Source organism: Dipodomys merriami, unplaced genomic scaffold (assembly GCF_024711535.1).
Source record: "Dipodomys merriami isolate MVZ:Mamm:240054 unplaced genomic scaffold, mDipMer1.0.p SCAF_112, whole genome shotgun sequence".
NCBI lineage: Eukaryota > Metazoa > Chordata > Mammalia > Rodentia > Heteromyidae > Dipodomys > Dipodomys merriami.
In genome coordinates this window covers 356,152-378,300 of record NW_027202405.1, presented here as the reverse complement: position 1 = coordinate 378,300, position 22,149 = coordinate 356,152, and the positions used below count along the sequence as shown (strand labels likewise).

Genomic DNA, 22,149 nt, shown 5'->3' with positions numbered 1-22,149 from the left:
AAAAGGAAAGAGGAGGAGGAAGAAAAGACAAGACCATTGCAGCTCAATATGAATAAAACTTAGCTATACTAACAAGAACCCACTTAAAAAAAATCAAACTGTATATTACTCAGGAGAAGATCATGAACCCAACTAAGCACTGCTCTCCTGGTAGGAAGAATTTATCTTTGTCCAGGTTTCAGATTCCAAAGATGTGACAGTAAGAAGTACCAAGTGCTCATTCTCAAACCTCTGTTGCCTCCTATTCCTAAAATATAGTATAATCTATATAGTATAACTTATATAGTATAACCTATAGTATAACTTCTCTCTTTTGAAACCACATTATACATAATTACTTGAATGAGCTAATAATATTTGCAAATTACTTAGAATAGTACATGTAGCACAAATTGAGAGCAATAAGTGCTCGTTAAATAGGACTTAATACATGTAAAAACAAACAAATGAGCCAGGTACTGGTGGCTCACACCTGTGATCCTAGCTACTCAGGAGGCTGAGATTTGAGGATCAAAACCAGCTCAGTCAGGAAAGTCTGTGAGACTCCTATTTCCAATTAATCACCAGAAAACCGGAAGTGGAGCTGTAGCTCAAAGTGGTAGAGCACTAACCTTGAGCAAAAAAGAGCTCAGGGATGGCGCTCAGGCCCCAAGTTCACCAAAAAGAAAAACAAATTACACAAATGTCTTTGTTCTGTGAGGCAAGAAAGTTTTATATCCATACATTTATTTGTCTCTAGTAGATTGTATGGTACTCTGTAGCCTTTGCTTTCCGAATATTGCTTCAACTGAATTGAAATGTTTTCTACTTACAACAGTTTATAAAAGCCACACCCAAATAAAAAGATACACAAAATATTTAGAATTATCCAGGAAGAGTTGGATCACATCTGTAATCCTACTCAGGAGGTTGAGATCTGAGGACTGCAGTTTGAAGCCAGGCCAGGTAGGAAAGTCCATGAGACTTTTATATCCAATTAAGCACCAAAAAAGCTGTGGAGTTGTGGCTCAAGTGGTAGAGCACTCAGGGAGAGCGCCCAGGCCCTGAGTTCAAGCCAAAACTGGCATAAATTAAACAAACAAACAAACAAATAAATAAATAAAATTTTGTCACTTTAAAATACCATAGAGATGTCAAGAAGACAGATGTGAAGATATGAGTAACTGGTTTAATGGATAATATGAAATCTTTCCAATCTTAGTAATGCTTGTAAGTAGTGTGGATAAACAATTCAGATGAAATCTTTTTCTTCATAATCAGAAGCATTTCTGCAAGTCTTAAAGTCAGATTGTTATGCTTTTCCTGTGTTTGACATGCCTTTTTCTGCTCTTTGCACAGATAAAGTGAAGATACTTGCTATAGAAACAAAAGGATAAAACTGAAATAACTCATCACTTGTTGGCTATTAATACATTAAAATATTTTCTACTCAGAATTACCCACTTCTATATTTGTCTACTTGCTCCTCTTCAAATCATATTTATACTAGTCTCTGTCTCATTTTCTATATAGTATTCCAGTGGGCTCAGACAAAAACTGAGGCAAGAAAGTTTACATTGATAACCAGTGAGACTTTGTCTTAATTTTATGGAAGAGTTAAAAGGATATGTGCCAGGCAATCCTGGCTCACACCTGTAATCCAAGCTACTCAGGAGGCTGAAATCTGAGGATCAGATACAATCACCAGCAAAAGCTTTGTTCATAAGTAGTAGAGCTCCAACTTGAGATAATGCCTTCCTAAGGGATAGTGCCTTGGCCCAGAGTTCAAGACCTAGTACTAGCACAAAAAAAGGAGAGAAAGAAAGAGAGTGAGAAAAAAGAAAAATAGGAAAAAGTATACTTATTGATAAGACTGCATATCATCACATGAAATTGTGCAATATATTTTATTCCCTAGACATAAATGCAGTAAATCTTCATCTTCCTGAAGTTAAAATAGACATGTAAATACTTATGGAAGAAGTTCAAAGGGGGGAAAAAAAGGGTAAACACATTCACCTTTAATTATTCTTGCCTTCCAGACGGTAATCTGTCTGTAAGAATCTTACACTCTTACCAGTATGGTGCAAAACTGTAACGGAGGAAATGGCATATGCCCTCCCCCTTGTATGTGTCATTCTTAAAAGTCACTCCAGCAGGAAGAAGCCCTAGCCTGGGGTGGGGACAGAAGTAGAGCACTGGCTGTGGTATTGCCTGGGGCAAAACACACAAATTATCACCTGTCTTGAGACTTGATAAATGCAGACTCCTTTTCATTGACTGCAAGTTAATAACTACATTCCCAGAGTTAAAAGGGAAAAGGGGTAAAAAAAAAAAAAAACAAAAAAAACAAGAATAATGCAACTGGAAGTGAGAGGGAAAACTAATACTGGGAAACCACTGAAAGACCCTGGTGTCGGTCCTAAGCGGTGCTTCAGCCAGATTCCTTTGAGGGTGATATTCTTTCTTCACAAAATGATACAAAGTCATGAATTGCATACATTCTGATTATTAATGCATTGTAATCATTCCAATGGTCTCATTAAATAAAAACGATAATGTCATAGCACTCATGTGTTGTGGTGGTGCTAGTATGAATAAACTTCCTACATGTCAGCAGTATGAAAATACAGCACATACATTTATGTACAGGACATAATCTTTAATAATGTATGCCTGTGTCACTAGTTTGCTACATTACATTTTTATTTTTGATCATTGCTTTTATTTATACACAAAACATGTTTACTGTAAGATAGTATGCTATGTCACATTGGCAACACTTTCTTAAGTCCCATTATGATCAAGATGCCAAGCTGGGCTTCACTCAATGGCAAAGTATTTAAAGACCATTTCTCAGAACACAGACCTGATATGTGACACTTATTGTCTATGCTTCCCTGTCAGAACCTTCTATCTTGGCTTTTAGGAAGTCTAATAGTATACTTAAACATTAATGAGGATACATTTCATTGGAAACCTAAGTAATGTTTGGTGACATCTAATGCTGACAAAGATTAGATTCACTGGACAAGCAAGGTTTCTGCATGGGCAAATCTGTCTCAATTCAAAGTTAGAAAGAACTCCATCCCTTCTCTAGATGGAGAGCTCACACTTTTCAAAATCGTTTGCTGCATGTTTTGAGGCACCAAGACTGTGTTATCTAACTTCCCACATTCCCTCATCTACATCCTTGAGAGTCAGGTTCTGTCTTACTTTGCAGTCACAAATTCCCACTGGACTGAGGCAAGAAGTTCATTAGCTAGGCTGAAAAAAAGTTAAGAAAGAAGAAATACTTTAACCTTTTATGGAATGTAGTTGGCACCTCAGATCGTGGGAAGACATTCAGTGACACCAAAGGAACATGTTGTGGCATTTGGCACCAGACATGAGACAACATTTAGCACACAATCAACTGATTCCTTGGACAAAAGGAATAAAGAGCCAGGAACCACAGGAGCCGCTTTCTCTGAGTACAGTAGCCAGGTCCTCCCAAAACATTCCATTTGGGGCTACTGTTCCATCAAGCAGCTGAACAGGGGAATCCTTTATTTTCCCATGCATGACTAAAAGAGCTGTCCTAGAAGGAAAAATAAACTGCCTTCTCCTAGCCAAGTCAAGAATCCTCTTGATTCTCTGACAAACTCTTTGTAGCAATTTATGGTGCTTCTCCATTCTCCACAGACTGCCCAGGACTCTGACATTAAAGTCTAGCTAAGACAATTCCCGCTTCATTTCAGGTAGGTACGTGGTTTTGATCTTGGAAGCCAATGAAACTAAATTATCCTTTCATCTGGGAAAGGGACTTGTTTAAAAACTGTTATTCTGAATAACACTAAAAAAGCAAAGCAGAGAAACCCCTCCACCTTCATAACCACACTGCCAGTGGCTTAAAAAAAATAATAAAATAAAAAGAACAACTGAACACAGAAACATCAAATGAAAACCTAACTCCTGAGAGGCTTTTCAAGTAATTAAAAGAACAATGAAAATGTCCTAAACCCCTCATTAACCATATTGATTTCCTCCAGAAACTTGATTGCAATTTCTCATGACAGGTAAGAATGTGCCTCAAGGACCCTTCTTGAAAATGCTGTGCAGTACCAGCCACATGGCACAGTATCGGCTGCCAGAAATGTACCCAGGTGTCAGCTTTATGCTTAGGGATTTGATGAAACAATCCCCAAGAATGGGGAAGCTACAAATGCCATTACATTTGAGCCCATTTCCATCTGGTTTTTCTCTGCAGTCAAATTGCAATGTTTGTCCTGGCTTGCTAATTGCAGTAGAGTCATTGTATAAAATTGAAGAACTTTCAGGGCCATTTTCCTTGAAAAGGAAGAAAATTAGCATCAAAAAAGGATACTCCAGAACGTGCCATTAAAACCATAGTCACGCAGCAATGTAAGTGGTATCCCTGGAGGATTTTGTCTCTGGTTCCCAGACAAAAATCTGTGTGACAGATGATAAATGAACCAAACTGATTCCTAGTCAAAGATGTGGCTTTCCTCCCAGCTGGTGAACCAGGGTGAGAAGTACCTCCAGACCCAGCAACACAACTACCCAAACCATTACTTCTCTCCTTAACAAAGGGTGACAATTATTGAAACAATCACAGTGTTCTCTAGGGAAGTATTTGGGAGAAAGGAAGAGAAAGCTAATAGTTTTTCTTCTGAAGACCTATGCTTATGTTAATGAAATACTTAGAGTGGAACATTCTGGTGGATACTACCTTTGAAGGGTTTTGTATTTTTATACCTTTTAGCAATTTCTATTCCACGTGTCTGAGTAACATAAACTCTTTAAAAAACCTAGCCTCTGGATCTTGTGATTTTCTCCCTTTAAGACTTAAAATTAGGGGCTGGGAAGGTGGCTCAGAGGTAGAGTGCTTGCCTTGTATGCATGAGGCCCTGGGTTCGATTCCTCAGCACCACATAAGCAGAAAAAGACAGAAGTGGCGCTGTGGCTCATGTGGTAGAGTGCTAGCCTTGAGCTGAAGAGCTGAGAAACAGCGCCCAGGCCCAGAGTTCAAGCCCCATGACTGACAACAACAACAACAACAACAAAAAAGACTTAAAATTAATCAAGAGGCATAATGATTAAATCCTATTGCAGTATGTCAGATATGTATCATTTAAAAATATTCAGGGAACTGTTGTGATTATGAATCAAAATTCATTCTTATTTCCTACTTTTCCCATATCACTGTACTTCCAAGTCACAGACAATGATGGATAAAATCTAAGGGTGGAGGAGGAGGTACAGGAAATGTAGGAGAACAATTCTGGAACTTCCTGATTTTCCTACAGTGCAAATCATTTAGCAAATCATTCTACCACTGACTACTCTACGTCCTCATAGTATTTTCACAAGAAAGCATTTTTAAACTTTCAATTTATACCAGTACTCTATAAACAAGTGATTTCTCAGAGTCCATTTTATTATTAGGATATCCCTAGAAGGAAGTCCAGAGAAGTTTCTTATTTTTTTTCCCCAGCAACCAACAGACAAACAAGAGCTATAATTTATTCTCACACCAAGAGATCAGATAACTTTCACCACACTGAATCAGGATAGTACAGTGCTTAATTAAAAGGAGGATCTATGGAGTCAAATGGCCCACTTGAATCTTAAATCTTGCTAAGTGATCTTAAGCTAGTTACTTGACCTATTTGAGCTTCAGTTTCCTTGTGTGCAGTGGCTAGTAATAGGATCTATCACACAGAACTATTGAGGGGGTAAAAAGAATTTGTAAGTCAGGTACTGAGCCAAGTGCATTGTACACAGATGAGTGCTCAGTCACAAGAACTTCTGCTCCATTTCATAGCCTTTTCCTAAAATTGTATGGAATTGTGTCATTAAATGCAGGGAGGATAGCTATAGATAGAAAAGCCTTATGATTAATCTCCCTATGTAGCATGAACAAGGCTATGTTACTTTATCTTTTGTAAGAATCCAGATTTTTCTATTACGTTTGCTAAAAATGAAGCAACATACAATCTGATTGGCTAAATATTGACTGAGCATCTGCACATCTGCAACCATAAAACTAAACTATGCCTCAGCAGATAAAGGATGAATAAAAGGCACCCCAGGTGTGGGGATACATGCCTGTACTCACAGCACTTGGGAAACTGAGGCAGAAGGATTGTGAGTTCAAGGCTAGCCTGGGCAAAAAAAAATAATTAAAAAAAGCAAAACACTCTTAATATTCACTCCCCACAAAATCTTAACCTGAAATTGGTATTGTGCTGAAAGTCTAAAAGAAAGTGAGGATGAACATAGAGGAAGGAGTTTGGAGTTGCCAGACATTAAAAAGTCCCCTGGACTGGGAACTGGAGGGAGGGAGACAGGGAGCAGAAGTTGGGGATAAGAGAACAGACTTGATAACCTTCATCAGTTTCTCTATGTGACCAAACATAGATGAACGGATTTATCGTAATTATCTTCTGAAAAGAAGGTATCACCTTCCATTTGAGTCTATTCAAAGTCTCCCATTACATTTATCTGCTTGACAGCAAAGAATTGGTAGGGAAAGATACTATAGCTTGAAACAACTTAAAACGTTGCATCTTTGAAATGCACAAAAAAATAGGCCACCTGACAAAACTGAAAATGCAGGCAAAGAAAATGTAATGCAAGGAGAATTACAAAATGTCATGTCAAAGCAAGCTTTACAATGTTGGTGTTGGGGGGGGAGGGGGGTATGATTGGGTGGGGGGGGGAGGGGGGAGGCTGGGAAGGGAGGTGAAGGGTAAACAAAGGAGGAGGCTGCAATGCTTGGTAAGAAATGTATGCATTATCCTGCCAATGTAATTGTAACCCCTCTGTACAGTATGTTCTCAAATAAAATAAAATAAAATTAAAAAAAAAAAAAAAAAAGAAAATGTAATGCAGATTTCATTTCCACTCTGGGAGTACCTATGTGATCTCAAAATTTCTGATGTTGAAGATTACTATAAGCAAATCTTTTAAGATTATTTTTATGATAGTACAAAAGAACATAAAACAAACCTAAACTGACAGACATTGTAACAAAATAACTGAGCTGCTTTAAACTGTGCAGAAGATGAAGACAGACTGATAGAACTACCCTCGGTTAAAGAAGGCTGAGAGGGTATAACAACTAAATGCTTCCTGGCTGACCTAAAAAAGGAGACAGTGCTGTTTCTTTTGAAGGGAATATCAATTACTTTGATGTCTTCAATAAGAAATCAGAATTCCCTTAGTTATAGCAAAAACAATATCTGCTAAGCAAAGTGTATCTCTAGCAATTTTGCCATGATAATAACACATAGGATCTCAGTGTATAAATGATGTACCTAAATTTTCTTAATATATTTGGGTGACATTGTTCAAAAAGAAATGCATTCTTTATGTGACTTATGTAACTGTCACCCCATTGTACATTACCTTTACAGTAATAATAAATATATTTTTAAGTCAAATTGATGTTTAAAAGTATCTTCAATGACTTTTATTTTCATTTTCTTCTAGTATGGAAGCACAGGGCTTAAATTCAGCATACTTGCAAGGCTTGCTTACTCAGCTGGAACTCTATCACTTCAACCACATCTCTAGCCTTTGTTGGTCATTTTGGTGACTTCTTGAGAACTTTTGTGTCCTCTGGATCTCAGTCTCCTGAGTAAGTAGGATTATAGGCATGAGGCGCTAACACTGGGCTTCAATAACTTTTTTTTGTCCTTAAAGAGATTGAATGTATTTTCAGTTTCTAATATACTTCTCAGTATTTGAATCCAAAAAGTCAGCCATAGTTGTAATACACAGCAAACAGAAGGACAATAAACCCAGGGCTGGTAATTTAGTGGAGATAAAAGTCTCATATACTTTCCTGCCCATCCTGGCTTCAAACCAACATCCTTAGATCTCAGCCTCCTGGGTAGTTAGGCCACCTGTGTCTGGCTCAGCAGGCTATATCTGAGTAATTCTATATTCATTTTGTTAACAAGAATGTGAATTTTCAAAATTCCCCGAGTATATACACCAAACTCTTAAAATTGGCAGGGGGATAAACAACTACTACTTAACTATACAATGATGGATAGATACTGGGCCACTTGGCATAGTCACAGGGATTAATGTAACCACATTTCAAGTATGGCCACTCTTGGCAAAGCTTGCAAACACTTGCCAGAAAACATTAATCTTTTCCAAAACATGAACTTGACATTCAAAATGCTGTGAGCTTTGAGTCTTAAGGACTTTTGCTCTGTGAGTTTTAACAATTAGCTGGTTAATGAAAACTCAGCTGTCTGAACCCCACCCCCAACTGTTAGAATTACAGAAGATGCTCCATGTCAATGGGCATTCTCTAAGTAGCTGTGGATTCCTGGATCCTCCACTGGCATTAGGGGCCCAACCTCCACCACCTTACAGATCCTGTGGCCACATGACTACAGAGAAGCCTCTCCTTCCTCTCTCTCCCCTTCCCCAAGGGCTGGACAGCAGCCAGCTCACAGAACTGCTCACTCCCTGAACTGAAATCACAGGCAGACAAAGGACTTCTGCCTTCTCCACTTGGGGAAGTTGAAACTGACCAGGAAACTACTTTAATTCAGTTAAAGTACAGGTTTGGTTATTGCTTCCAATCAAAGGAAATCCTTAAAAGACACAAATGAGAGACTCTTGAGCATCTTTAAATATTTTATCTTAGTAACATCCCCAACTAAAAACACTACTTACTCCTTCTGTTCTACGCAAAAAAAAAATAATAAAATAACATAATAAAGAATTGGCCGACCTAAGAAGGTGGTAATTCAATGGCTTTCTCTGGGTATTGGAGCTGGAAGTAAAGAGCAACTGAAATAGGAGTCTTGGGAGTCATGAAGAACCTCACCTTGAACTAGCTAGCGTGTGAGCCAGCTAGGCATGTTTACTGATCTCATTGTATCCCCATTTATCTACAAAAACAAATTAATATTTTCTCCAATGTTGATGTGGGGATTTTAGAAAACAAAAAGGGGTCAAGTGCGTGCTAGGTATATAATAGACAATGAATGTGTTCATTTCTATGAACATGGATTCTATTAGAATGTAAGCATAACTTTATATAAATAAACATTGAAGAGAAATAAAAATGTAATTGACTTCATTGCTAAAAATGAATCATAATTCATTACCAATTACCTAGTGAGAAGTCCAAATTTTAACCATGGTATGGTAGTGCATGCCTGTAATTTTAGCACTTGGGAGGCTGACAAAGCAAGTTTGAGGCCAGTCTGCCAAGACCACATAGTGAGATCTGGTTAAAAAAAAGAACAACAACAACAACAAAAACCCCAACCTCCCCAAAACAGGAGTCCAAATCTTGAAAACGCAAGAACCTTATGTAGAGGACAGAACTCTGAAGCAGCTAAAGCCATCTTGAAACACAATTTGAGATATGTCCTTAATTCCATTCTTTTCTTCCTTTTTGCATAACTGGAAATTGCTAGAAAACGCTGGGTGGAGACAAGCCACTTGTGTTCCTTGTTTTAGCTGCTCTGATTCCTTCACTGCACAGTGAGCAGGTAGAATTAACTGCCCATCTTCAAAGCAGGGTGGATGCTTCTCCTGACAGGGTGGAAAGCCATTTCTGGTGGTATAGCACTGGCCTCACTGGCATTCTAATACTTGGTCCCTTCCTTGTAACCTGAATGAAATCTCCTAGCTTAGGTTGTCTTTCTAAGTTAATACACATTTGTTTATCAGAGGTAACTTAACAGCAAGTACATCCAGGAGTCTTAAGCATCCCTTAGGTGTTATTTTTCCTATTTAAATCAAGTCTAGTTTAAAAAATTGCAACCAACCATATGAAAAACACCACCTTGACCCTGACAGAGTAATTCCATAATCATTAAAATACACACAACAGAAAATACTTCCACAAAACCGCTCACTTTATACTATTAATAGACAACAATAATTTTTTGGTTTAAAAAATAGACATAATAGGAAGTGGAAGTGTGGGTCAAGTGGTAGAGTGCCAGCCTTGTGCAAAAAAATAAAAAATAAAAGAGATGTAATATTCCCAGGGATTAAAAAAAATCTTAAACATTGAGTCATGTCTAGTTGTTCGTGTCAATATATGCTAGCACTCAGCAGGCTAAGATAGGAGATTACAGAGTTTGAGGCAGCCTGAACTATAAAGACTCTATCTCAAAAACACAACAACTACAAAACAAAAACAAGCAAGCAAACAATCAAAAATATCTTATATTTTTTTTTTTCTCCATTGGGATTAGGTAAGTTAAATTCTCTGAATTGTCCTTGGGCCGTTCTGGGCTTCTAGACTATGGCGTCAGTAAGCAGGACAGACATCTGATTATATTTGAGAAACTGCCTGTACTGCTTGTGGTCAGTGGTAGGAGGTTATATAAAGCTTGTATCATATTTGGAGTTGATGTAGAGAGAATTTTGGAAAATCTCTAAACTCAAAAGAAGTTGTATCTAGAATTTCACCTGCGTTTTCCAGTTGTGCCACTCCGAGATATTTCTTGGAGCTTAGGACCAAAGAGTCACTGTTGTGGTGATTTCTGGCTCCCAGGTACAAACAGCATACTTCAAAATATGAGAGTTAAATGTCCAAGGCTTTTTTGTGCTTGCTGTCCCTTTACCAGAAAACTTGGGCCCCAGTCATAACCTGCAGAGTTCATTCCCTTACTTCTCTCTGGTCTCTGCTCAAATGCACCCTTTTTGGAGAGGCCTTCCACACCACTGTATCAGAGGGAGCATCAACACCTGAGGATGCCTCATTTTCCCTTATTTTTCTTTCTCACAATCTGATATCCGCTTCTTTCCTGTCTTCCTCTGCCCTCAGGTCTAAGCCCCATGAAGGAGGTTTTGTTTGTGCCTGTATCCCAGTCATTCACAGAGTATCTGAAACACATGGTCACTATTCAATAGACATGGGTCACATAAATGAATGAACTGTAGATGCTTTAGCCAAATGTCACACCTCTCTAGTTCTCTTCTCCATGACACTGAAACTCAGAGCCTCTGAGACGCACACAAAGCTGACATCTAATGTGGACGGGGGTTTCCTGCACTGTTTCAGCTTAGGAAGCAAATGTCTCATCACTCAAAGCAAGTATCTCTTCTCGTCTTCCCAGGCTGAAGTGTTAACTAATATCTCACTTGCCCTTCTCCTCATATCTCCAATGTAACCTGCTGACAGGTTACATTACTGCTCACATCTCTTTTCTTACCATATTTCTCCAAGGAGCTGGTGAAGAGAAGATAGTTAGAAGCGCAGCTCTGGGATTCAATATTCACATCTCCCAACCTCAGAATCAGACTCTTCCCCTTTGGGACTGTGATAGTCTTTTCACAAACAGTGTGATTGGGATAAGTCCCTGGATAATTCTTAGATGTCATCGTGCCACTGTCCTGAGAGGTCACTATGTGCCCACAGCCGTCACCTGGTAAAGAAAAAAAGGAGGGAAGTTGTAAATGCAATTAATTCTTACCAAGTATTGAGAGCATCTAAGTAATCTTCAAGTGTATGGATTGTATGCTCTTCTTGGAGAGAAAGATTAATTTGTTAAATATTATCTGTTGTTTTAGGTTATTTTGTCTCATGTTTCTCAATTTAATCTTCTAAACACTGTTGCTCAAATGTTTCAGATACTGTTACGGAATGCAAAGCCCTTAGGGAACATAGCATTCAATTATACTAGTTCTTCTAGTCATCTCCCCATCTACTCATCCAACATTTGTCACACTTCTTGCAAAATCAATGTCATAGGATAATTTGCAACAGAGAAAATAATATTACTTACTTCTGACATGTAATAATGAATAAACTCCTGTATACAAAATCCTCATGGTAGAGTCTTGGGTTTAAGCTGAGAGGACTTAAGTTGGGTACAACTCATTTAGTTGGGGGCAGAAACTAAGGATCAATTAATGACAATCACAGAGTTGTAGGTTCCTCATTCTCATGATATATCACTAGAAATCATCAAGGATCTATCATATCAAGTGCTTACCACACACCAGACATAGTAAATTAACTGTCTAATAAACTAAAATATAAAAGAATAACATAAAAGTAGCAAGAGGTGTCTCAGTGGGAGATAGTTACAAATTTACATAACTGTAATTCTAGGTGCTGTGTACTAAATCAAGAAGCTGAAACAAAATGACAAGGGAACATGGAGGAGAAGTGCAGAGAGTATGTTTTCCTGTGGTTGGTATACCTTCACATACAATTTGTTTTCCTGGGAAAGCAGAAATCTGTTGAAGAAGGTCTCTCCATATAAAGGCTTCTGTGTATCCTGGAGAAGTCTTAACTGAAACTCTGAAGAGCCTATGGCAGCCCTCAGCCTTCCCAAAATCTTTTCTAGCTAGAGGACTCATTGGAGTCTTCCTTTATCCTACTTCCTTCCTGATCCAAGGCTTCTAGCACAAATGTAAGAGAACAAAAATGAAATAGGTTATGCAACATCTGAATCTATTCTAGCCCTGGAAACAAGCCCTAGGGAAAGGATTTGCCCTTTATCCAGAAATTTTACAAGACTCACACAGTTACTGCCAGGGGCACAGATAAAGGAAGTAGACTTGGTTTTACTGGAGAAATGGGTTGAAAAATGCCAGGAGAAATCATTAGAGAAACAGCTAAAGCTACTAGAAAAACCTTGTGATCTATGCAGAATTTGTGGAAGTCACATAGTAGACAATAAAGCCCCATAGAAATTTCTGAATAGGGGGAGAATAAAAGAATTAGATAAGCAAGCAGGCTGCTAATGCCCCAGGAACTAGAATGGAGGGAAAATCTTATTACAACAGTCATGGGCTTAACTAATGGGGGGTGTTAAAATGGGAAGGAAAGGAAAGAAAACAAGGAAACTGACAAAATCAACAACTGCTCAGGTATTAGCTAGTCACACAGGAGAAGAGGAGAGGAGAAAAAATAATCCACAGAGATGTTGGGTGATTGAAGACTAGGGCTACCACAGACAAGAGGATAAACCCAGAGACACAGCAGGTCTGGGTGAAGGTTCCACGTAAATCTAAATTCCTGTCTCTTGGACAGTTACCAGTAAGGACAATGGCACTGTCAAATGAAAATCAGACAGAGGCATATTGGGCAAAAGCACAGGGTATTGGTTTTAAAGTGTGAATTGGTTTAAAGTGTGAATTGGTTTAAAGTGTGAATTACCTCCTTGCCTTTAAAGGCTTTATGGTTCTTCTTGAAAACTGAAAGACATGACAATCACAGGAGTGGGCATTCTCTCAAGGCCATTCTGTGAAAGCAGACAAACACCCTTGATCCCTATGACCTGTCTCACTGTTGCAAGACTGATTCTGAGCATCCTGATAAAGCAACTTGTACAGAAACAAGCAAGCATACACATAAATATACACATAAATATACACTAAACCTCTCTAAATTACCAAAATCCAGCATGAATGAACATCTGAACACCTCCTTTCTTAGCTTTTTGCAAATCTCCTTCAGTAAGAAAAGAGACACTGGTCAAGTCACTTATAACCTAACTTATGGAATCATGACCTCTTTGTATAAGTACTGAGTAATAAAAATTTAAAAACAGGGGCTGGGAAGGTGGCTCAGTGGTAGAGCACTTGCCTTGCATGCCTGAGGCCCTGGGTTCGATTCCTCAGCACCACATAAGCAAAAAGAAAAAAGCCGGAAGTGGCGCTGTGGCTCAAGTGGTAGAGCGCTAGCCTTGAGCTGAAGAGCTGAGGGACAGCGCCCAGGCCCAGAGTTCAAGCTTCATGACGGGACCCAAAAAAAAAAAAAAAAAAAAAATTTAAAAACAGGCAGCCTTGGTCACATGCAAAAAAAAAAGAAAGAAAGAAAGAAAGAAAAATTTAAATAAACCACAACTGTCTAGGTGTGGGGTTACATGCCTGTAATCCCAGGACTTGGGAGGTTGAACGAGAAGTATTAGGAATTCCAGACTATCCTGGGTTGTATTGCAAGACCTTGTCTCAAAAAGCCAAGGAAGGGGAACAAAGAAATGGAACAGAAAATGAGAAGCACTTACATGAATCAATGTACTTGTAATTAGTGTATTCTAAATTTCATTTTTTAAAAAGTAAATGTCATGACAAAAGAAAATCCCAGTATGCCATTTTTATCCTATTCTGCAATGACACTTCCTTCCAATCACATCTATTCTAATGCCAGGGAGGAAATATGTCCTGCTGGGATGCTGGCAGTTGTGCCTTTTGACTTTCCCATCATTACCTTACCTGGGTATCTGTGCCTCTCTAAGAAAATTTCAGAACAAAACACTCTCAATTACAAAGGAACAGTAGCATCCCAATTTATTAAAAGCAAACTCTTTTTCCAAAGTTGTAATCTCCTTCTTGCCTATGAAAGTAGACTATTTATAAAATTTGCTGTAGCAAGGACTAATAATATAAATTTACCTGTGAATATTAACTACATTGTTCCTCTACAGTCTTGATAACTTCAAAGGTAGAACGATACCAAGGCAGGGGAAAGAAAACCTGCTAGAAAGAGACAATGCCTGTGGTATCACAGAGTGACTAAGACAGATGTATGCAGCTGAACAATAGGGAGTCCCTATTCCCATGACCTCGTCCTGACATTCACGTGGCCCAACTCTCCCCACCAGACACTCTAATTGAGAAGCCCAGACAAGGAAGAAGACATACATTCTTTCGTGTCTTCCTCCAAGCCCGATCAGGTCAGGTTCCCTCTCCTGTGTGTCAAGTCAGCACACTCACTGTGAGACTTGGCAAGATGTTTTCATTTAGAAAAATAAGGAGAGCATACAACATCACTCTCTGTTAGTTTGTATAATTGCATTTGATCTAAAATAATCTCAAAATCAAAAGTTTAAGCAGGGCATCTATGGCTCATACCTATAATCCGAACTTCCCAGGAGGCTGAGATCTGAAGATTATGGGGAGGAAAGTCCATGAGATTCTTTTCTCCAATGCAAAACAAAAACAGAAGTAGAACTGGGTTCAAGTGGGAAAGTACCTTCCTTGAGCAAAAAAGTTAAGAGACAGTGCCTAGGCCCTGAGTTTTAAGTCCCAGGACCAGAACTAACTAACTAAGTATAATTTTAAAAACAGAACAAACTTGTTTAAAATGAAGGTAAAAAGGAAAGAAATCTAAAAACCTGTCAGTCCAGTGAAGTTTTGCTGGTTGAGGATGAAAGTGAAGGAAGGGCCTTTTCTTTCTTCTTTCTTTCTTTTTTTCTTTTTTTTGTGTGTGTGTGTGTGTGTGTGTGTGTGTGTGTGGTCATGGGGCTTGAACTCTGGGCTTGGGCACTATCCCTCAGCTCTTCAGCTCAAGGCAAATGCTCTACCACTTGAGCCACAATGGAACTTCCGGGGTTTTCTAGTGGTTTATTGGAGATAAGAGTCTCACTGAGTTTCCTGCCCGGGCTGGCTTTGAACTGTGATCCTCAGATCTCAACCTCCTGAGTAGGTAGGATTACAGGTGTGAGCCACTGGCGCTTGGCTGGGCCTTTTATTTTCTATTTTATACTTTTCTATACTATTTGAGAGTTATCCTGTATTTTCTTCTATCAAAATGTTTTAATTAAATGAAGCATTTGTACAAGTTTTCACTAAAAAGACTTGTATAGAATAAAAGAAATAAAGGTCAATCTTATTCCAAAATGTCTTAACAAATCTATTATCTAAGATGTTCACATTTACTAAGGAGGATGAGATGTGCTGTGTGTGATGGCCTAATAATATATACTCTAGTTTGTAGATGAGAAAATAAAACATATATTGACTTTTCTTAAGGCTGCTGGTTCTCAAGGTGCAATTCTCAGGTGCTCTAACGTAAGAGGGTTTTTTTTAAATTGTTGTTATTAAGGAGTTTTACAAAGGTGCTACAATTCCGTAAGTCAGGTTTATGAGTACAATGCTTCTTAACAATGTCACACCTTCCTTCATTCTTCCCTATTTTCCCCCTCCAGTCCCTACTCACAAGTTACATAGCCTATTTCAACTGTGGAATTTTTAAAACCTTTTTTAACTTTGCATTTGTTTTTATTACATGTGTACTTGTGTTTAATCTTAAAAGCCACCTGAAGAACTTCACAATCTAACCATGTCTTTAGATACTTTCACAATACCCTTGCACAACTGTTATCCTAGCTACTCAGGAGGCTGAGATCTGAGGACTGCAGTTCAAAGCCAGGCAGGGCAGCAAAGTCCGTGAGATTCTTATCTCTGATTATCCACCAGAAAACCAGAGTGATGCTATGGCTCAAAATGGTAGAGCACTAGCCTTGAGCAGAAAAGCTCAGGGAGAGTGTCCAAGCTCTACAACCAACCCATCCCCCACCCCCACCCCTACCCCCCACACGGCAACTTCATAAACTGCTTTTTTAAATGGTCAACTCCTTTGTACAAATACTTAAAGTTGTTTTTTTTTTTTTTTTTTGGTCGGTTGTGGGGCTTGAACTCTGGGCCTGGGCGCTGTCCCTGCACTCTTCAGCTCAAGGTGAGTGCTCTACCTCTTGAGCCACAGCGCCACTTCCGGTTTTCTAGTGGTTTATTGGAGATCAGAGTCTCACTGGACTTTTCTGCCCGGGCTGGCTTTGAACCATGATCCTCAGATCTCATCCTCCTAAGTAGCTAGGATTACAGGAGTGAGCCACCCTAATTAAAGATTTTTAAAAACCAAACTTCTCTAGTATGATATAAATGACTGGCTGTGGTCAGTGATGGGTAATGATTGAGTAGAAGACTGAGGAAGAATTTCTAAAATGGAGGAATGAGGCTTGCCATCATCTAAACTCATAGAGCATGATGACATATGCCTTATGCATCAATGAGTGGGCAAGGCAAAATAGAAGAATCTTTGAAATTCACTTTGAAACTCACCCAGTCTACAGGGATAGCAAAAGATAGAGATTCAGGTTTAGTAACACCAAGAGGATGTCATTGTGAACCTAGGCTGTTTGCTGCAACTGATATAGCTTTCTCCATAATAAACTGTATGAAGAGGGACACACAGAGTGTTTTAGCTTAAGAGAAACTTAAGGAAGCAGAGCTGTGTGTCTCAAGTGGTAGAGTACTAGCCCTGAGCAAACAAGTTCAGGGGCAGAGCCCAGAGTTCAAGCCCCAGGACCTGTACAAAAAAGAGAAAGAAAGGGGAGGTGTGGGGGTGGCTGTTAAGCCACCAAATGTGATACACCGCAGAGGCAGAGGACTGAGAGTTCAAGGCCAGCCTGGGTTATAGTGAGATCCTATTACAGAAAAATCCAAATAACCAAGTGAACTTTATTTATATTGATTTGAAAAACTAGCCTCATAAAACCTTCTAAAATTAATTGTTGTAGTAAATAATATCCAGGAATTATTAATAATTTTAAAAGTTTTGATAATGGTATTTAGGTTATATAAGAGAATGTCACCTTTTTTTAGATGTCTACTTATTTATGCCTAAAACAACATGAGGTCTAGGATATACCTTAAAATATTTAGCAGATCAAGTACTAGTGGCTAGGATTATACCTGCAATCCTAGTTCATGGAAGGCTAAGACTGCAAGGAACATGGTTCCAAACTAGTCTGAGCAGAAAAGTCTAGAAGACACCATATCAGTGGAAGAAGCTAGGCATGGTGGTACAAGTCTGTAATCCCCACTATGGCAAGAAGATTGTGTGGTCCACAAACACCTTGGTAGGATGTAAAACCCTAACTCATATTTGACCATTCCCACAAAGGGGTGGGGGTATAGGCCAGCATTAGAGTGTCTGTCCAGCCAGCAAAGGGCTCTGAGTTAAATCTACAGCACTGCCAAAAAATAAAAATAAAAGACAGCAGAAAGAGGCAAAGGTACAGGAAAGTGCTGATGTTTACAAAAGCTGCATGATGATAGTACAAAAAGAAATTAAACCTTAACAATAATAAAATCTTTAAGGCGGGGAGGGACATTGCTTTCTGATGAATCTTCATGCAATGTTTGGAGGGCTGGGGTGACAGCTGAATTAAACTACCATGTACCTAACATCAAAGTTGGGGACAAGGGAGTATAGAAGAGGGCAGAAGGAAGTTTTGCCACAGGGACTTTGTCTACTCTTCAAAAGCAGCTACTATACAATGTTTATCTTTTCCTGCCTTTGAAGTGGAATTTAATTGCCAAAGCACATGATGACTAAAGTATGTATCATTTCCTTTTCTCCTGCACTGGAAGTGCCTCTGTACTAGATACTATTTCAAGGGTGGTCCCTTCATGATAGATCTAAATTCTGGTACTTGCTCAGAGCCATACATGTTCTGTGAGATAGACCATCTATTGATACAACATATGAAATAAAGCTGGATGTATAAAGCTTAGATTTTAGGAAAAGCTGTTGGCATGCATCAATGTTAGAATCTCAAAATGATCTCTACTTGGAATAAGTATTTAATTCTAAATATTTGGAGACAATCTTCATCAAAAAATTAAGTCAAGCTATGAGTGCCAAGCCATGTGATAATAAGGAAGTTAATTACATTTTAGAAAAAAATTTCATTTTAAAACAATATATTGAGCCAGGTGCTGGTGGCTCACACCTGTAGCCCTAGCTACTCAGGAGACTGAGATCTGAGAATCATGGTTCAAAGCCAACCTAGGCAGACAAATCCAAGAAACTCCTATCTCTAATTAACCACCAAAGAAGTCAGAAGTGGAGATGTGACTCAAGTTGTAGAACACCAGCCTTGAGTGAAAAAGCCAAGTAAGAGTGGGGAACCCCAAGTTCAAGTCCCAACACTGGAACATGAAAAAAATTAAGCAATATGTAAAACAACACACATGGATATGAATTTATGTATGAGTTTAAGTGATTTTTGCTGGAGGGAGGGTAAAACTATAAATTAAACTCAGGGCCTACTACTTGCTAGGAGGATGCTTTACCACTTGGAGTCATGCCTCCCAGACCATTTTACTTTAGTTAATTTTCAAATAATAATTTGTATTTATAACAGGACTGGCTTGCACTGCAATCCTATTCATTCTTCCAGCACAGCTGGGACGACAGTGCCCACCTCCATGCCCAGCTGTTTTTAGCTGGTTGAGATAAGGTCTTGCTAACTTTTTGCTCTGCCTGAACTCATGACTCTCCCAGTCTCTACTTCCCGAGTAGCTAGGGTTAAAGGTGGAAGCCACTGCACCTGACGAGTGATTTTCATACTATTCATCTTCTAAATTTTCTATAAGATAAATATACCTGAATAAAAAAGATGTTTAAAATAACAAATTCATCTAATATTCCTTGTAACTATTAAGTCTATTTTGAACACACCTCAGGAGATGGAAACAGAGGATCAAGTTCAAGGCTAAGCTCAGTGCTAGTAGCCTATAATCCTAGCTATTCAGGAGGCTGAGAACTGGAGGACAGACATTCAAAGCCAGCCCAAGCTGGCTCCATCTCCAATTCAGCAGCAAAATACTTCATTTTTAAGACTGGAGGGAAGGATCAAATAATAGAGTGCCAGATATAAGCAAGGAAACCAAGTGACATCACCAGGTTTGGAGTTCAAGACTCAGTACTCTCTCTCTCTCTCTCTCTCTCTCTCTCTCTCTCTCTCTCTCTCTCTCTCTCTCTCTCTCTCTCTCTCTCTCTCTCTCTCACACACACACACACACACACACACACACACACAGAGTTCAAGGCCAGCTCAGGCCTATACACACACACACACACACACACAAACAAACACAAACACGCACACACACACATATATATGGAATCCAAGATAACCTTACACTACATAGCAAGACTTTCTCAAAAAAAAAAATCATGGGACAAACAGCTATGAATTTAGCACATACTCATAAGGAATAGAAATAGTAATAAGTAATTTATATTTATAGAAATATTAATAAGTAATTTATATTCATTAGAATAAATTATAAAAGGGAGTTATCATGATGCTTCTATATATGAATGTAATATACTTTGATGAAATTTATCCTCTCTCTTGCTCTCCCCTACACCCCAACCTCACCATCTTTTAATATATAATAATCCCACCCCCATGTCCTTTAAATAATTTGTTGTGTGGGGCTTGAAGTCAGGGCCTGGGTACTGTCCCTGAGCTCTTTTGCTTAAGACTAGCACTCTACCACTTTGAGCCACAGTGCCAGTTCCAGTTTTCTGGTAGTTAATTGGAGATAAGAGTCTCACAGACTTTCCTCCCCGGGATAGCCTCCTGTACCCAGCTTCCTTTAAATAATTCTTGAAGGTAAAGTGACAGGTACAAAGTCAGACATGTGTCAATATCTATATTCCAAATGCCATAAATTAATAGCCTTTAACAGTGGACTTAGAGGCATGGATATATAAGCTATTTTCCAAATAAATGTAAAATGAACCCATGATGATTGTCTTCATGGTACCTTTTATTTAGTCTACTGTAATTCCACCCACTTAGAAAGTTAAACAATAACTTCCTTAAAAGACTATTTTCCTTTGATAAGAAATCATGTTCTACCAACAGAAAATCAAAATAAGATATACCGAGTATGGCCTTGGTTCTGAAATACTAGACAGCATGACTTGGGCTCTAAAGGAAAATCTGTAACCGAGGTACAAGTGTAATAAGAGGCATAACACAATGAATATGACAAAAAAAATACTCTTTTTGGTAGTACTAGGATTTTAATTCAGGTTCCTACACTTGCCAGGCAAGTGTTCTACCACTTGAGCCACACCCATAGCCCATAAAAATGATTTTAGGATTAATTATTAACTAGTCCCTTAAGTAAGACAGCAGACCCTCAAATATTTTGATTGTGACCCGAAGCCAAACCAGATTTTTCATCACAACCCAAATAAGCATATATATAAATATATATGTATATATGCACACCCATATATACACTTACAAAAACAACAAACAAAAGTTGAATAACACAATCTTTTTATTATGTGTAATGCACTGTCATATTACCTACTTCATTCCATTTCATAATTTCTTAAAAGCATATTGTTTTTGCCTTGAGTTGATTATACTGCTTACTAATGGGTTTCAACAAGCAGTCAGGAAAGTGTGCTCTGAACTATCACAAGAGTGAAACCACTTCTAGAATCATGATTTCATTATAGTTGCATGCTTGCTCTTCTAACATTCAAGTTCCAACAGGTCTCAACATACACAACCATCCATGTGTGGGTGTGAGAAAACTTCCTCCCATGTCTAAGATCAAGTAAGCTCTTGATGACTGCAATCTTTTCAACCACAAAGGCAAGCCTGCCATTATTACAAAGCTCTTTGTCTGATGGAGAGGCAGACAGATTTCCCAAGGTATCATTCATTCCACTGCCAGCCACACACTTCGCTATTTTCCAATTGTGCTTAACTTTACCCTTTTATGTTGATGGAAGAAATGGGTATGAGAATAAAAAGAGGTAAAAAGAAGCTGTAGTGATAACACTGAACAATTATTCAAACTCTTTCATTTTCCTGAAGGAGAATACATGCTATTATGCTCCAAGAAATCACAGGCATGGATTAGAGACATGCCCAAGTTCTTCCATATTGTTGATAATCTCTTTCAATCTTATTATCACCATATTTAAGATACATGTTCATGATCTAATGATCTAATGAATGAAGATAATAGTAGCTTTGTCTCAGCTCACATGAAAGACATGTGAAAACAAAATTAAAGGGACTGGTCAAGTGTCTCCATGAAAATTACACCACTGTTTCCTGTGAACTAAAAGTATCACTGAAAATACATCAGTTTAAGTGGAAGAAAAACAAATTCTTTTCATTTTCCTCAATGACTTTGTACATCATATTTGATTCTTTCACTGGTGTTCAAAAAAAGTCCATAAATTCCATGTTTATTTTATTAAACAAATTAAAAATGAGGTAACATCAGGGAAAATGCTATAATTCTTTGTTATTCGTCCAGCTTATGGCTTCCACTGAGCAGTCAAAAATCATTGAAAGTGTTGCAGGAGCAGAAAAAGTTTGCAAGTTATTCCCACATGCTTGGGAGGGGACAGAAACAAAATGGTTGCAAGCGCAGGTTCTCACACAGCCCTGCCCCAAACTGATGCTGGGGCTCTAGATAGGCCCTTTTGCTGCTCACGCTTCAACTTCATAAAGTGAAATACAGGGAGAACAGTGTTGCCCAAATCACAGGACTATCATGAGCATTAAAATAAAATTAAAGAAATGGAGTACCTCTAGGAGAAAGTGGCTC

At 38.5% G+C, this 22,149-nt stretch overlaps 1 protein-coding gene across 1 annotated transcript in view; it reads right to left on the bottom strand.

Moving 5' to 3' along the window:
• Positions 1-22,149, bottom strand: part of Dcbld1 (discoidin, CUB and LCCL domain containing 1) — a 65,818-nt gene that overhangs the window by 31,957 nt on the left and 11,712 nt on the right. Inside the window, exon 3 of the mRNA XM_070015308.1 lies at positions 11,187-11,399. Within this exon, the coding sequence (XP_069871409.1) occupies positions 11,187-11,399 (213 nt within the window). The remainder of the gene's footprint in view (positions 1-11,186; positions 11,400-22,149) is intronic.